General features: G+C 50.1%; 1 protein-coding gene across 7 annotated transcripts in view; it reads right to left on the reverse strand.

Annotated features, from left to right (window-relative positions):
* The window catches only part of ADPRHL1 (ADP-ribosylhydrolase like 1), a 46,755-nt gene that overhangs the window by 18,990 nt on the left and 10,390 nt on the right, over nt 1-17,375 (reverse strand). For 3 of the 7 annotated variants that reach the window (XM_070044077.1, XM_060287989.1, XM_030856686.3), the window contains exons 1-2: nt 3,055-4,809; nt 806-970 (exon numbers count right to left, since the gene is read on the reverse strand). In XM_070044077.1, coding sequence (XP_069900178.1) covers nt 806-970; nt 3,055-3,268 — 379 coding nt within the window. In that variant the 5' untranslated portion in view covers nt 3,269-4,809. Of the gene's footprint in view, nt 1-805; nt 971-3,054; nt 4,810-9,449; nt 9,533-17,375 lie in introns of those variants that run through there. The other 4 variants (XM_060287984.2, XM_060287983.2, XM_060287981.2 and 1 more) reach the window with 2 other exon arrangements.

Consider the following 17,375-nt stretch of genomic DNA (forward strand, 5'->3'; position numbering starts at 1 on the left):
CGTTGCGGAGCACAGGCTCCGGACGCGCAGGCTCAGCGGCCATGGCTCACGGGCCCAGTCGCTCCGCGGCATGTGGGATCTTCCCGGACCGGGGCGCAAACCCGCGTCCCCTGCATCGGCAGGCGGACTCTCAACCACTGCGCCACCAGGGAAGCCCCTCAGTCAGTGAATTTTTAAACTCAGACATTGCACTGTTTTTCTCTAGAACTGTGATGTAGATCTTTTTTATACCTACGTGTCTCTATTTAACCTTGCAGAAATATCGAATCCACACTATTTTATATCCTTACCTGGTAACTTTAGTGATGGTGTCAGGGTTCGTCAGTTCTGATTTACTGCTGTTTCTCTTTGTTATGGACCATGTCTCCTGCTTCTTTATGTGCCAGTAACATTTGATTTGATGGCATCCTTCAAGGTAAACCCAGAAGGACAGGTATGCCCTCAGAGTCAACCCGGAGGGCGTGTCCAGGGCCCCAGGAGCAGAGGCCCTGGGGGCAGAGACTGCAGCTGCCTGACAACATCACCCCGAGGACACATGAGATCATCACAGAGACAGACATTTATGCAGGTGGTGTATGCTTTCCTTGATGCACTGGCTAAAAATAACACGTGTAAAGGGAAAGCAGTGGGAAAATGTTCCTAAACCAGGGATGGTGACAGAGGAGCTGGGCATGCTAGTGACTCTGAAGCCGGCGCCCAGGCTGGCTGGCTCCCTGGGCGACCGGTCAGTGGGGTGACAGGCAGGGTAGTGTCGCGGGGCCCTGTAGCCCCGTGGCCTTGGAGGGAGAGGAACTCATGCTCTGACCTTTCTCATTGAAGGGCGTGTGCCAGGCCAGGAGATAGTTGTCGGGCTTCAGCTGCGAGCAGCCCTCGACGGTGGCCGGGTCTACCCGCTGCCCCGGGAGCTTCTCGAGCACGTCCACGTAGCGTCGCACCATCTCACGGTACAGGTCGTCCAGGCACCAGAAGTCTGGGGCGGAAGGGGGTGTGGGGGGGGCAGGGTCAGACAAGGGGCAGGTGGAAGGCAGCGACAAGGGAAGCGACGAATGGCGTCCGGCCCCATCCCCCCAGGAGGAGGGAGAGTCTGGGGTCGGCTCACAGGACCCTGGCTCCCCGGAGAAACCTGACCGCAGACGAACGACGCGCTGTGGATCTCATTGAATTTCAGATGCTGTGGTTTGCTGCTGTGCTTCTTCTAGCTACACACCAGAATCTAGGAAAACCCAGGATCCTCGCACACGGCTCGCGGTTCTATCCGTGAGACGCCCAACTGGCCCGAAACCTGCTGTTCCTCGGGCCCTCGGGGACCCACGTCCAGGGTACAGGGAGCTGACCCTCTCCCATCTCCCTGTCAGCGAAGCGGCCAAGTGCCCGCTGCCCACCGTCCCCACTGCCTCCTCGTGGGAAGGCGTTCTGGGGACAAGCGTGGTCTCGAGTCCCTCGGAGACCATGGGCCACAGGACAGGGGCGCCCAGGCTGTCACCTGGGCGGCACCGGCTTTGGCTGACCTGTACTGGGTGACCTCACATGACGCCCCCCCCCCCCACAACGCGCCCATCACTGCAGGGTCAGGCTCCTGTCTGTCTACTGTTTCCTCCCAGACAAGGCTCAGCGAGGGGCGGTCACTTGCCGAGGCCAGAGCTGGCCAATGGATTTTAATCGCAAAGCCTGAGCACTTCTGCCATTAAATGAATCCACAGCGTGGTGTACAGAGGCCACACACCCTCCAAAGTTATTAAAGAAAAAAGCTGGGCTGTTTGAAAACTAAACGTAAATGAAATTCCAACTTGTATGTTTAGGGAGCTGAAAACACATTCGCTTGCCGAGTTTCTGGGGGCGCAGGCCTGCCCGAGCGCGCCCTGGTGACCCGCTGGCCAGAGGGCGTGCGTCTGTCCAGCTGCACCCGCAGCCATCGGAACTGGGCCCACTGCCACCGTCCTCACCCGGGGCGGATTCCGCCCTGTTCCTGCCAAGGGGACAGGACTCGATCCAACCCGGGGGAGCACGTTCTCGTCGGGGGCCGAGCCGGGAGCTGTCCTGGGGGCCGCCGCACGGGACGGAGACACGCCGTGGGCTCTGCCAGGTGAGGACCAACACAAGGGGACACGGACTGACACGGAGGGACACGGGAACCTGCCTGAAAGGCTCACAATCAGCCCCCGCTGCCCCCAGTTTCGGAGTTTGCAGACCCAGAAGGACACTTGCTGTGCCAGCTTGCCATGACGCTGTCTTATCTGAGGTGCCTTAGCTCTCCCCCCCGGCTACTTGGGACCCGGCAGAGCAGACAGCATTCCTGTGCGGTGACAGCAGAGCTAAACCCGGCTGCTGGCACCGGCCCGCGGGGTGAGCACAGGGTGACACGTACGTTCCAGCCACTTCAGAGCTGCCGTAAGTTCTAATTTTGCAGTGACGAGCTCACCACTCGATACCTGTGGGGAAGGTGCGCCTCACAGACACCCGCTGCTTCTCTGAAACTCAGTGAAGACCTGCTCCGAAAATCAACCTGCTCCTTAAGGAAGCATGTCTCCCCTCAAGTCATAGCATCTTCTTAGGACAACTGGGAAACTGCAGCAACTCTCCGAGCTAAATCCTATTTTGGTAGGTGGCGTTTTAACCACAGTTCATTGGAATTTAGAAGTAATTCCCCCAAATCTCATCGTAATGGGTCCAAACTTCAAACTGGCTTATTATTTTATGTATTGTTGAAATAAACTCAGAAGCAGGCTTACTACCCGCAGTGAAAAGCTGAGCCCTCATTCCAAACCCCGAAGCGAGCCGTTCGGCTGGTTTTAACCCTAGAGACAGAGGCTCGGCCGAGTGAATGTTTACAAAACAGTGAAAGTCCCGGTTTAAGAACCTGAGGCTGCAGATGAGCAGAGAGTGATACTGTCACCCGAGAGGCTGCGTGGGAACACAACCCACGGCACGTCCGGTTTGCTGGGGACCCGGGTGTGACAAGCTGGTTTCAGCAGCGGCAGCGGGTGACCCCCGGCCCCCCCCCTCACCGCGGGATCCCGCGCTCCCGCCCGCCGGCACGCTGGGGCTGAGCCTCACCTGTGACCAGGGCCCCTGCTGTCGCCATGTGCATGATGGTGTTGTCGCTCACCGGCCACCTCTCTGGAGAGAGCACCAGGTGGTCCAGTCCCCCCACCTTTCCCGGCTCCTTCTGGACCTTGGGGCCCGAGGCGCTGTCCTCCCTGAAGGCGTGTCCGTGCCCGAGTGCATCGCCCACGGCCCCCAGCAGCATCGCAGCCTGAAACTTCTCCATCTCTGCCGGCAGCTGCCGGGTGCCCAGCCTTCAGCCTGCCCCGCCGGCCCCTGTTCTGGTCGCCGCGTCGCCGTCGGGAGCCTCCCCGATCGGCCAGGCGCCCTCTTCTGTCCCGGGCGGGCGGGCGGCACCAATGAGGAAGCCGTCTGGGCCCGCAGCCCGCAGCCACGTGGTGCGCCCAGGGCTGGCTCTTCAGTGGGGGCACCTGCGGCTCAGAGCGCCGCTTCAGAGGGAGGTCTGCACGGCGCGCTGGGGAGATGCACACGTTTCTAGAGCTTCCAGGTGTAATTCGCGCACCGTCGGGCTCACTGCATTCGGTCCAGTCACTCGGCGTGTGTCAACCTTCCCCGCAGCCCAGGCGGAGAGCCCGCCCGAGCCGCGGCCCCTCTGCTCCCTGGGCCTCCACCCACCCACTTGGTCTCTGTAGCTCTGCCTTTCCGGGACTTTCAATTACATGGGATCGCGCTCGGCGGCCTCCACGCTGCGACTCGGCTGTCACACGCACGGCTCTGTTTTCCGGAGGACTCGTTGATTATAAAGCGTGTTTATGGTAGAAAACTGCCACGTGCGAAGGGGGAAAGCACGTGGAGCCGCCGCGTGCGTGATCACGGGCGTCCCCGCGGCCCAGCGTCAGCGAAGGCTCCCCGACAGCCAGCCTCCCGGCCGCTCCGTGTGTGCGCAGAGCCCGGAGCCCCGAGGGGCCGGCGAGGGCGCCCCGTGAAGGCTCACGCACCTTAAGCGTCCTCCCACCGATCCCGTTCCACGGGGAGGATGTTCACGGCCGTGCTGAGGCTGAGAGTGCGGGGAAGCCCTGCAAACCAGGGACCTTGACTTGAAAAGAGGGGTCAGGAGAGCTACCACCTCTGTCCCCAGGCCCCTTGTCCCCCAGGTTCTGGTCCCACGTCAGACCAGGACAAGCAGAAGGGCGTCACGCCGGGACGTAAGAAACACGTCTGATAAAACTTAAGTTTCTTTCAATAACAAGATACTAAGATGCCTTTAAATGAACGGGTCGCAGTTCCCTGGCAGTCCAGTGGTTACAACTCCACACGGGTTGGATCCCTGGTTGGGGAGCTGAGATCCCGCACGCCGCGTGGCGTGGCAAGAAAAGGTAAATGAATGGGTAGTGTCATCACAGCACTTACTAAAAGAGAGGTTCTGGAACCCGACTCTGGCCGGCACAGTCCGAGAGGTCCTAAAGCAAAAGTCCTTTACGACCAGTGCAGTTGGCCGGGTTGCTAGGGTGCAGGCTCCCTCCCCGCGGGCAGCCCCTCAGACAGCCACCCACGTAGGGAGAAAGGCACCATGTGGCAGAAGCCGTCTATCGCTAGGCAGAGGTACCGTCTTCGGCTGGTCTCTTTTGCTGAATCTGAGGCAGCAGACACTGTCGTCGAGACGCTAAGAGCAATCCCACACTTATCTGGCCGACGTCAGCGAGAGGAAGAGGTGAGGCGAGCCCACTGCATCGTTCCTGCAGTGTTTGCCAAGCCCCGGCCGTGTGCCACGAGTCGTGGGTATGGCTGTCCCCACAGAGCCTGGAGCTGGAGACATATGTAATATCCCACTTAAGTGTTTACTAAGGTAAAAGAACACACTGACATGTGCGATGTCACCAACATGGAAGGAGGTGATGCTGTCCAGCCCAGGAACTCCCGGCAGGCATGGGGAGGCCACGTGTGTTAAACCTCCCACATTTGGTTAACCCGCATGTCTTCACTGTATGTATAGTTTGCGTTTCAGTGGATCAGTTAGGTACGTAACTCCCGCCAGTTCAAGGAAATTCGTGTATTATGAGATCTGTGACCGCCCACGTGGAACAGGTGTATTTAGCAGATACTACGTGATACCTAGAAAGGAAAGTATGTGACCCAGGCCGTCCGTGTGGGACGTGATCCTGTAACAAGGCGGCACGGACACAGGTTGGGAGGGTCCCAAGTGTGGTGGCCACTCCCCTGACGTGGGACCAGGACCCTGACATCCAGGACCCTGACATCCAGGGCCTTGACATCCAGAACCCTGACATCCAGGGCCCTGACATCCAGGGCCCTGGCATCCAGGACCCTCGCATCCAGGACCCTGACATCCAGGACCCTGACATCCAGGACCCTGGCATCCAGGACCCTGACATCCAGGACCCTGACATCCAGGGCCGAGCGTCCGAGGACAGACCTGAGAGGCACCATGACACCAGGAAGAGAATTTTAGTGTTTCCAGAGTCCTCAGCACTTTCACAGCACGCACGACTTAAACGTGTATTATAGAAGGGAAACCTACAAGTGTTGGAAGAGCCTTTGTCACTGTTTTGGTATCTGTTGATAAACAACTCCATAGAACACCTTTTCTCTACATAACTTTAAACCTCAAGAATGAAACAGTGCCACACACCTCATGATTCTCACAGGCCCGTCCGAGTTCCATAACCTCTCTGAACAGAACTCTTACATGTCAGAACCCACGAGGCCTTGAACGACGTGTTACAATTGGTGAAGTTTCTATTAACGCCTCTTAGAACTCCAGTCTTACAGGTAGAGGACGGGGCAGCGGGGCCTGGGAGAGATCAGGTGACTTCCCTGGCCCTGCACCTTGTGACGGGCCGACCCGCCCAGACTGGGTCTCCAGGCCCCAGGCCTGAGTGGGTCACATTTTTGAGCGCCAAACCAACCACACATTTTAGGCACACTTTCTGGAAATCTGAGTGAATTCCCCTCTCCTGTGAAATCACCCCGATTTATCTGTCTCACGAACGGGGTTGCGGGCTGGGCAGCGAGCACGCCTGTGGCGTGAAGATCGTTCCCAGTACGAGGTGGGGTCCACACAGCGATTCTGGACAGCGTCCCCCCGACAGGGGGCACCAGGAGGCCGGGCAACGAGACGCGGACACACACGTCCACCTGCACGTGCCGTGGCTTCCGGTGTGGGGTTTTGGGACAACAATGTGTATTTTGCCTCCCAAGTGTGACAACCGTAGGAGGGTGGGTGGGTGAACAGTACTCATATTACAGACGGCTGAAAGGAGAGAACGCTGATGTTTAAATCTATAATTTATCATGAAAGAAATAATTTTTCATGGAAAAATGTCCTTTTAGATACTTTTTTTTTTTTGTGGTACGTGGGCCTCTCACTGTCGTGGCCTCTCCCGTCGCGGAGCGCAGGCTCCGGACGCGCAGGCTCAGCGGCCATGGCTCATGGGCCCAGCCGCTCCGCGGCACGTGGGATCTTCCCGGACCGGGGCACGAACCCGTGTCCCCTGCATCGGCAGGCGGCCTCTCAGCCACTGCGCCACCAGGGAAGCCCTTAACTACATTTTTTAAAAGCATACTTTATGACGCTTCTTAGGAAGCTCAGCTGACGTTATCATAAGTAAAGCAGACCCACTGACTTGCAGGCAATTTAAAAGAACACTTTTCTGGAATCACGATGACACCATCGCTGTGCAAACTGCAACGGTGCGTTAACCTGTAAAATGATTCCCAGATGAGCATCCAGAGAAAAGTGAAATGAAAATAGCGCTGATAAATCCAGACACTTGATGATTCAAAAAATATAAATCTTAACCCTGGCACCAAGTTCAAAACCGCCAGCATCCACGACACGCGTCCTCTTTGGGGCACGTTTCCAGCAGCCTGACTTGGAGTTTCTCGGGGCGGTTACGGACAAATCAGCAAGTGTGGTGAGCACAGCCTCGCTTTGGGTCCTGATCAACAGCCACCCTGCAGCCTGCAGACAGGCCCCAGCTCCTCCGTAAACGCGGAAATCATGCGGAGGTCCCTTATGATTGGGTCTCTGGGCGCCCCAGCAGCGAGCTCAGAGGGTCTCCGTGCGGCGTCCACAGTCAGCGGCGTCTTCTCTAAGCAGCAGGAGAGGGTCTCCAGTCTCACGACTGGTCAGGATGACTTCCAAAATGGGCAACGGGCATGGCCAGCCAGTGTCTCCTGCAGGACAGCTCCCTTTTCACCTTAATCCATCTCGATCTTCTGCCTAGAGAGGGCTGCCTTAACCACCCGTGACCACTGGCCGTGCACACTCTACGAAATCATCTATAAGAACAGGCCCCACTCCTGAAGGAGAGCAAATAGATTTTTAAAAAAATCAACGACTTAGAGCAGTATTTTTACATTCAAAGTATTTTTTCACAATCCAACTTTTATATTTCAAGAACTCAAATGATTTTAACTTTCTATAGCCTGTGCTCCACTTAAAGAATCGGCTAAAGTGACCCTCTTCTGCTCTAGCCAGACCAGGGTTGGCAAGTGCTGGTGTGCTTGTGTGGAGCCGGCCCTGTGAGGACCGCCCACCCTCGACCCCGCCGGGAATGTGCACAGTCACCTCCTGGCCGGGCAGAGGGAGCCGACGGTGGGCGGGGCCGGGGGGTGGGCATCCTTCCCTAACGGGGCAGCGCCCACAGCTCAGCAGGCAGGCAAACGCTCCCCGAGTCCTGAAATGTTTGGGGTGGGGGCCGCAGCAGGCGTGGTCGTGCTCAGGTGAGCAAATGGAGGCTGCGGTCTTCCGTGAGCTTCGGCCGTGCGACGGAACAGCCGCTGCAGCCACACGCGGGGCAGCGGGCCCCAGTGACTGTCCTGCTTGAGGTCTGCCTCAGGGCCTCTGCACGTCCACTCTGAAATGGCTTACCTCGGACAACTGTCTTCCTGACTTTACCTAAATATGAAGCTGTATTTTCTTTTGTGTGATTTACAAGACATAATAAAGTGACTACTAGTCACTATGATCACCACCCCCGTCTCCGGACGGGGTCGGGCCAGGAGTCAGCAGGTGCTGTCCGCCCCGGGGCCTGCGCTGCCATCACTGACCCGTGGTCCGGGGGCAGAGACGTGTGCACCCGCGTCAGTGCCTCTGGCCATCGCCTGAGTCCCGACTACTTCTCGTACCTTCTTCATCATAGCTGGACATGTCATCTGCAATCATATTTCCAAAATCTAGCAGAAGGTTCCAAGTGTTTCTTGGGATTGATCTTTTGCAATGCTCCTAATACACAAGAGAAAAAACCCACCAGACTTACGGTACAGACTTAGCTCTCAGGAGTTCTACTGGCCTGGCTATCTCAGAACAGAATTTGATAAGGAATAAGTACCGGAACAATATTGTCAAAAGTTAAAATAATAATAGCGCTTTGGGTAAACGCTGAGAGCTACATAATGCCAATGTGCAGATGTAGAAAGCAGACTTATTTAAACACAAATTAAAATAAAACTTTAAAAATACAAAAATTATAAACTTATTTCAAATCAAGAGGCAGCACTTTTAATCTCTTCACCTAAGCCCCAAACCAATTCAGAAACAGGGCAGGCACGTAGTATTTTGATACATTTATTTTCCTAAATACCAGGGAGTTCTTTGAAGTGGTATGGGACACTTTTCCGGAAATGCCTCGGTAGTTCCTCGGTACTTCAGGTGCAGCGAACATGTGCAGGATACCCGCCCGCAGCTCAAGGGGCAGCCCCGGCCCCGGCCCGGCCTCCCCTTTATCTCCCAGAGGCTCCCAGCTCATAAGGCAGCAGGTGCCGCTGTGGGCCCGTCTGCACACGTCACAGGCACACGGTTCACAGACGGCTCGCCAGCTCGTCTCACACCTCAGAACACGCGCGTGACCAGCACAGTGTGCTCTTCTGCACCTGCCGTCCCACGTGAGCCCTGTGTCCCTCTGCCGCGTGGCGTTCTGGGGTCCTTCCCAGGCTGCTCCAGGAGGGCTTTCCCACACAGCCCCCACCCCGCCACCCGGTGGAAGGGCTGCTCCTCGCACGCAGGGGGGCCTGAGCAGGACAGCACGGCCACCGCCCGAGGTCAGGGCGGCCCGCACCCTGCACGCTCCCCGCAGCCGCAGCCGAGACCCCGGCCCGAAGGACCCGCCCCCCCGGGGCCAGCTGAGCCCCCACTCCTCCCGAGCGATGCACAGGACATCCGGGGTGGCCCCAGCCTGTGAACACAGCTGGTGGGGGGGCCCGCTGGTGGGCAGTCCAGAGGACGCGGCCTCGGAGCAGCCGGGGCAGAGCCCCTGGGCGCCGCTTTCAGCTGGTGGCAGAGCGTGGCCGCGGGTCTGCTGCTTGGTGACTTCTGCGCGAGGCCCTGGCCCCACAGTGCCCGCGGTCAGGCCCTCAGTTACTACGGAGGCCACCGCACCCACTGAGCCCTCCCGCGGGGCCCCGGCAAGCAGGAAGCCACTTACCAACAAAAGGATGTTCCAAAGATCTAAAAACTTAAGCCTTCCGGAGAATACCAAATTCCAATACGCGACGGCCATTTCTAAGTCTGGCGAAAAAAGGGAAAGAGCAGTTAGTGAATCCCAGTTCTTTTTCCGCTGCACAGTGGCCACTTCTCAGCGCGCTGGTGTTCACTTACTCAGTAACCATCAGCAACCTCACCTAGAAGTGACACGAGGGCTAATGCGTTCAGAAGTGTTCCTGAAGTTGTGTGTAATCTAATTTTGTAACTCCGGGGAAATGTCTTTTAAAAAGGATTTGTTGCGAATTCCCTGGCGGTCCCGTGGTTAGGACTTGACACTTTCACTGCGGTGGCCCAGGTTCAATCCCTGATCAGGGAGCTAAGATCCCACAAGCCACGCAGCACAGCCAAAAAAAAAAAAAAGGGTTTGTGTACTATGTTATTTGGACATGTAAATAAGTATCCCCTAATTAAACCATTTCAAAGACTCTCATTTTCTTATGTATTGGGCTTTCTTGAAAGCTGAACCGACCTGGATACTATTAACACATATCATTTATTTTTAAAAATAGCCCAATGCACTTTCTAAGTGATGAACTACAAGTTAAAAACTCATTTAGAAAGGAAGGGACACAGTGCTTTCCAAATAGACCTGCCTTGCCACTTAAGAACTAAAACAGAATCTGATTCAAAAGTCGATCATATAAGTACTATAAAGACTTGGAACTTCTTGGGACTTCCCTGGTGGCGCAGTGGTTAAGAATCTGCCTGCCAATGCAGGGGACACGGGTTCGAGCCCTGGTCCGGGAAGATCCCACGTGCCTTGGACCAACTAAGCCCGTGCACCACAACTACTGAGCCTGTGCTCTAGAGTCCACGAGCCACAACTACCAAGCCCACATGTCACAACTACTGAAGCCTGCATTCCTGGAGCCCGTGCTCCACAACAAGAGAAGCCACCTGATGAGAAGCCCACGCACCACAATGAAGAGTAGCCCCCACTCGCCACAACTAGAGAAAGCCCGTGCGCAGCAATGAAGACCCAACGCAGCCAAAAGTAAATAAATAAATTTATTTAAAAAACCCAACAAGCTTAAAAAAAAAAAGACTTGGAATTTAAAGTCAAGACAATTAAGCATGTTTATTTGGTCACTAGTCAAAGTCAACGTCCTCAGTTTTCATTTTTCCTTGGCTGGAAGGTAGCGATGATCTCACAACTTCTATACAGACCGACGCTGTGGGGCTCGATCATAAGATGGTGTCTTAATGCCACATGAACGCGACGCTGTGGGGCTCGATCATAAGATGGTGTCTTAATGCCACATGAACGCCGTTTCAGGGCTGCAGTAGAGGATGCTCCCCGACCCACCGTGCTTGGAATACAGACTCATTCTCTGCTCACTGCAAGGTTAGTACTGATTTCTTTCTATATGATTGATACACAAGTACGTCAAGGGGCTGAGAAGGTTACTTCCTAAAGTTGACAGCATTTAACCATGTCGGCGAGCACTCATCACTGTCGGATAACCAAACAGTCATACTGCAATAATGCTTACGGGTGCACACCAGTTAGATTAATGTGAAAAGCTGATGAGTAAACATTTAAGGTAACAAATTCCTTTAAATGCAAAATACTCAGCTAATCACTTTTCAGATTTTTACCTAAATCTGGTTTGGTCCCACCTGGACAAAAAACTATTAAAGCTGGAGCTCTGACCTGAGCTTTCCAGGGTCAATCATTAACACTGGATGAGCAAAGGAATCTATGAGTAGCAGCCAACTTTAAATAAAATGCCTCTGTTCCCTGTGTGTTTAAAGTGCATGAGATGTTCTCAGTCTGAAATAACCTGGAGTCTTAATCAGAAAGAAAGCAATGGTCAGGAAATTGCAGGAGCTGGTAGAAGGGAAGGCTGGCTGGACCTTACCTACGGGGCCCTCGGCATTTACGCCTAGATGATTAGTCCCGTCCTGCTAAGTCTGCATCCTTATCACTTAGGAAATCTATACTCAACGCATCTTAATGATGAAAAGTGTCACACTGAGAAATGGAGGTAAACCTGGGGAAGAAAGAAAAATAAGATTTTTGGCAGATATTAAATCTAGTTACTTTTAGGTTCGTTTGGTCCTAGAAACCCTTCTTATAAAGTTCCCGATTTGTATGTTTGCAAACCACACAACTAAAGTCGAAGTGTGCATTTTCAGAGACCTAGCATCACTTACATCAACACGCCGAGTGCTGCCCTGGTGGACTTGGCCATTTGCAGAATAACAACAACAAAACTCAAAATTACAGAACTTGAGAGCTGAAATCAAGAATAAAAGCTACTCCAGTGACCATAAAAGGAACCTTCACAGCACCTATATTCTTTCCAATAACCTCTTAAAATCCTACCTCCCGAGTAAGAAAATGTTTAGAAGGTACTCCCTTTAGAATTAGATCATAAAGATGTTCCTTCTGTCAAAAAAGGGTCTTTGGGCCAATGTAAAAATTAGCTAATAATCATGAAACTTTACTTCCTCAAAAATTATGATTTTTCAAAGTCCACTGATTCCAGACTCTAGCCAGTATAAAACCATGCTAAGCTTCTTACCTCAAAACACGGAGTCAAGGAGCCTTAATTATCTCCTCTTTTAGCCTATCAGTTAAGCACAGGCTAAGGAATCATCACACACAAAACCATACAGCACATGCACATCTTAACACACACATAAGCAGACACAGGAACCTGAAGGAAAGGAAGGGTTCATCTGTGGGTTTTTTTTTGATTACCCCTTTCCACTGCTGTCCATGCTTTTTCTAGGAATTATAGGAACACTTGTATCAATCTCTTTAATTTATATTTAACCCTTCAGAGGACAGACCATGTAATATACTTTGGAAATTGTAAAATCAATTGTTCCATTTGGGGTCCGCAGCCATAAAATTCCTCATCTTGCTTTATTTTTGTTAAAAAAGCCCTCAGAAAACCTTATAAAATAAAATGTATGTGAAATGTTCAGGTATCCAACCATTTTATATTCCTTCAGTTAGTCTCACGAAGCAAAGAAACAAAATCAGTAACTGCTCTAATTCTCTAGTGAATGATTTTTTAAAATAAATTTATTTATTTATTTATTTTTGGCTGCGTTGGGTCTTCATTGCTGCATGCGGGCTTTTCTCTAGTTGCAGTGAGTGGGGACTAATCTTTGCTGCGGTGCATGGGCTTCTCATTGCGGTGGCTTTTCTTGCTGCGGAGCGTGGGCTCTAGGCACGCGGGCTTCAGTAGTTGTGGCTCGCGGGCTCTAGAGCGCAGGCTTGGTAGATGTGGCGCACGGGCTTAGTTGCTCCATGGCATGTGGGATCTTCCTGGACCAGGGCTCGAACCCGTGTCCTCTAGCTTTGGCAGGAGGATTCTTAACCAGTGCGCCACCAGGGAAGTCCCTAGTGAATGATTTTTTATAAACATGTTATTTAAGTGTCTATAGGCATAAAAATAAATAAGACAATGATTTTTTTCTCAGTAAAGGAATTACAGGATAAACTATAAATTTCACCTTTTGTGCTGCCTCATGCTACGGCAGATCTATTTAAAATAGAGGCTAAACGTACTAGGCTCCGTATTGCCAAAGTGTTTCAAAATGCTCCGTGCCCTCATACTGAATTTCTTTGAAATTATTCATGCAGAAAGAAAGTAAATTTTTAAACTTTCAATTAGGTAATGAATTGAGACTGTCATGCAGCACTCCACCGTATTCATATTTTATAACTTCTATGCGCTGCTGACGGTAAATGTTTGGGCTGTTCCTTGTTTTCTGGTCACAAAGAATGTTGTTAAATGGTTTCTGGACATGTATCCCGGCACACAAGTGAATGTGTTGCGGCAGACACCCACCCATGATTTCATGAGTCTTGTTAAACAGTTCTCCAAGCTGACTGCCCACCAGCGCCGTCCTGGAGCTGTCCTGGAAGAGTGAGCTGTGTATTCTCATGTGCACACTGCCACGAATGAGGCTGAGCGCCTGCCTGTATTTTCACTGGCCATATGGAATGCACCTTTCGTGAAGGCCTTGGTCAGGTCTCTTGCCCATTCGCAGTTAGGTTATCTTTTTCTTGTTGTTCTGTGGGAATTCTCTATGTATCAGGGACACAGGCCTTTGTCAGTTGAGTATCTCATGGCTCCCACCCCTCACGTGGAAGCCTCTTCACTTCTCGATGCTGTTTCTTGGTCAGAAGTTCTTATTTTAGCGTAGCACACTCTACAGTCTTCTCTACAGTGGTTTTTCATGCGTTTTACAACCTGTCCTACTGCGTGGCCATAAGGATATTCTCCTCCATTATTTTCTAAAGGTTTCTGCCTTCGGCCTTTCACACTGAGATCTACAACCCACCTGAACTGACTTTCATGTACGGTGTGAGGCAGAGATCAAGATGCATTTTTTTCCATACGACCAGACCATTCTCCCAGGACCATCTGCTGAAAAGCTGTCCCTTCTCCGCTTCTCCAAAGGGCCACCTTTCCCATAAATCAAGTGTTCCTGTAAACACGGATGTTTCTGGGCTCTCCATTCTGCTCCACGGGCCTATTCATCTAATCTGGCCCCCAATGTCATGTACTCTTAACTACTGTAGCTTGAAAAGTCCCATGTTATGCTCTGAGATAATATCCACCCCCTCACTTTTCTGTTACTGTGATCAATTACATTGATCTACTTTGTAATGTTAAAAAAATCTCGCATTCCTGGACTACAACAAACGTTGTCATGACAAATTAGCCTGGTGTTTTGGTTGATTTGTTTTGGGGGCTTAATTTATTTTGCTGAAAATTTGTTTAGGATTTTTGGATCTTATGTTCATCATAAGCATCTTTTGATTCTTATGACTGGGAGTGGCCTCTAATTCTCCATTCTCAAAATGTCCTCTCTAGGCCTTATTATCTAGGTTGTGCTGGCCTCAAAACATATTCCGGAGTGTTTCTTCCTGTACTAGTCTCTGGAAGAGGTGGTGTGAAATTGGTGCTATTCTCTTTATTAAAAGCTTGGTAGAATGTGCCAGTGAACCAATTCTGGCCAAGAGTTTTCTCTTTGAAAAGATTTTAAATTATGGGTTTAGACTCTGTAAGAGTTATGGAACTATTTCTTCATGTGTCCATTTCAGTAAGTTGTCATTTTTAAAAGAACATCTCTATTTCATTCAGGTTTTCAAATTTACTAACATAAAGTTGTTCATAATACTCTCATCCTTTAATCTGTAGGATCTATAGTGATGTCCCCCTTTCATTCTATATTGGTTATTTGTTATTCATTACTTTATAAGTGTTCACATAACAAGCTTTTGGCTTTACAAATCCTTTCTACTTACAACTTTTAAAAAATTTCATGAAATGACTGCCTGTTTAAAAGAATTAATTCCTTCTGTCAACACTCTAACTTCCTGCTCTTTTCTCTACTTGTTAAGATGGATGCTTTCCTTACTGATTTTCAACTTTTCTTTCTAAAATATGCACTTAAGAAGCTGAATCCTGCAAGTTTTCATATGCAGTGTTTTATCATTCAAAATACTTTCTAATTTCCACTGTAACTTTTCTCAACCCAAGGGTTATTCAGAGGTGTAATATCCACACTTATTTCAATCTATCTTTTTGTTATATTCCTCGTTTAATTCTATTGTGGTCAGAAAACGTGCTCTGTATCATTTCAAGTCTTTGAAATTTGTTCAACTTACTTTACGGCCCAGTTTATGGTCAATGTTTATAAATGTTCTATGTCTTTTTGAAAAGAATATGTATTCTTCAACATCAAGGGCAAAGTTCTATCTCCTTTTCCAAATCTTCTATTTCCTTACTGATTTTTCCTCTACTTATTCTACCAGTTGGTAAGATGTGAGAATTCCCCACTTTGCTTGTAGTTTGTCTCTTTCTCTTTAGAGTGTTAACTTCTGCTTTAAATAAACTATTACCCTCTTGGTGAAATAAAACTTTTTATCATTAAGAAATGTCCTTCAGATTCCCCCTCCCTCCCTCCCTTCCTCTCCTGCTTCTCCTTCTTTCCTCCATCCCTCCCTCCCTCCCTCCTTCCTTCTTTCCCTCCCTCCTCGCTTCCTTCCCTCCTTCCTTCCTGTCCTTCCTCCTTCCTTCCTTCCTTCCCCCTCTCCTCTGCTCTTTAATTCATTAACACATAACTTTCCCCTCCTTGTTGTCTCCTCCATGTATATACTGGTTGGTTCCTCTTTGTCAAAATGTCTCTAGTTGAGACATGATGTGAGGTCTTCTGGAAATGTGATACCCGTTGCTAAATACCATCCTGCTCTGCCTGCCTTGGGCTGGAGTTGGGGGAACTGAGAACTCAGGGGATGTGCATCCACAGCTGAAAATGACCAGGAACACAGAATTCCAGGGCCTTAAGAAGGTGGAAGCAGACGCATCCTGGAATAGAAGATTAATGTGCATAAAACCATGGAGATGATGCTGACCAGACCATTGCAGGACCAGTTTGAGATGATTATTGGAGCTGACTGTGCTGTTCTGCATGTAGCCCCCCCTCCCAGCCTGTATACACCTGAGACTCCCTTTTAAAATCTTTGTTCGCTAACCAGCAACTTGGAGATGGTCTGAGGACACTAGTCCACCATCTTCCCAGGTTGCTGGCTTCCTGAATAAAGCACCTTCTATTTTTTCAAAAAAAAAAAAAAAAAAAAAAAAGAAAAGGATATGCCCTTCATTATCTCTAGAATTACTATTTGCTTCAAAGTTTGTTTTAATATTAACAGCCACGTCAGCCTTTTTTTGGTTAACGTTTGCATAATGTATCAGCTTCTGTCCTTCAAATTGTTCTGTGCCCTTATGTCTTAGTTGTATCTACTGTAGACAGTACACATGGTAGTTGACTTTTTTAAAAAAAATTTTTAATTTTATTTATTTATTTTTGGCTGCGTTGGGTCTTCGTTGCTGCGCACGGGCTTTCTCTAGTTGCAGCAAGCAGGGGCTACTATTCGTTTCGGTGCGCAGGCTTCTCATTGCGGTGGCTTCTATTGTTGCAGAGCACGGGCTCTAGGCATGTGGGCTTCAGTATTTGTGGCATGTGGGCTTCAGTAGTTGTGGCTCGCGGGTTCTAGAGCGCAGGCTCAGTAGTTGTGGCGCATGGGCTTAGTTGCTCCGAGGCATGTGGGATCTTCCCGGACCAGGGCTCAAACCCATGTCCCCTGCATTGGCAGGCGGATTCTTATCCACTGCACCACCAGGGAAGCCCCACGGTAGTTGATCTTAAACAATCCATCTAACATTTAAGTCACTTACACTTAATATAGTTATGTAAGTGCTGACATTTTCAGGCTTAAATCCTCCATTTTATCATGTGCTATTTGTCCTGCCATAAACTAATTTTCCTTGTGTGCTTTTTTTTTCTTGGATTCTTTTGGATTGAATTTTAAAATAACTTTACTCCCTGCTCTCTTATTTAGGAATTATATATAAATTATAATTCTCCTACTGTTTTTATAGTCATTATAATATATACAAAGAGCGAACAAATATTTTCCCACTGTTTTACCCTTTTCATTTTCCTAAAAGCATCTTTTGATAAGCAGAAGTTTTTAACTTTGATGGAGTCCGGTTTATCAATTTTTTCCTTATGGCTAGTGCATTTTATGTCTTCCCTGAAAAAGTGTTGCTTAACCCAAGGTTACAAAGGTAGTCTCTTAATGTCTAAAACTTTATGGTTGTCAGTATCTTGTACAGGTCTACAATCTAGCCCCAATTAATTTTTATATATGATATGAAAGAGGGACCGAGGTTAAATTTTTTCACCTTTACCCAGCTGTTTTGGCATCATTTGTTGACAAGGCTCTTTTTTCCCCCATTGAAATAATAAAAGCTGACTAACAATCTTGCAGTAGATGAACAAAGTAGTAAGACTTCACTAATTCATTTCAAGACTTACTCTAAGGCTACAGCAA

This window comes from Globicephala melas, chromosome 18 (genome assembly GCF_963455315.2).
Source record: "Globicephala melas chromosome 18, mGloMel1.2, whole genome shotgun sequence".
In the NCBI taxonomy this organism is placed as follows: domain Eukaryota; kingdom Metazoa; phylum Chordata; class Mammalia; order Artiodactyla; family Delphinidae; genus Globicephala; species Globicephala melas.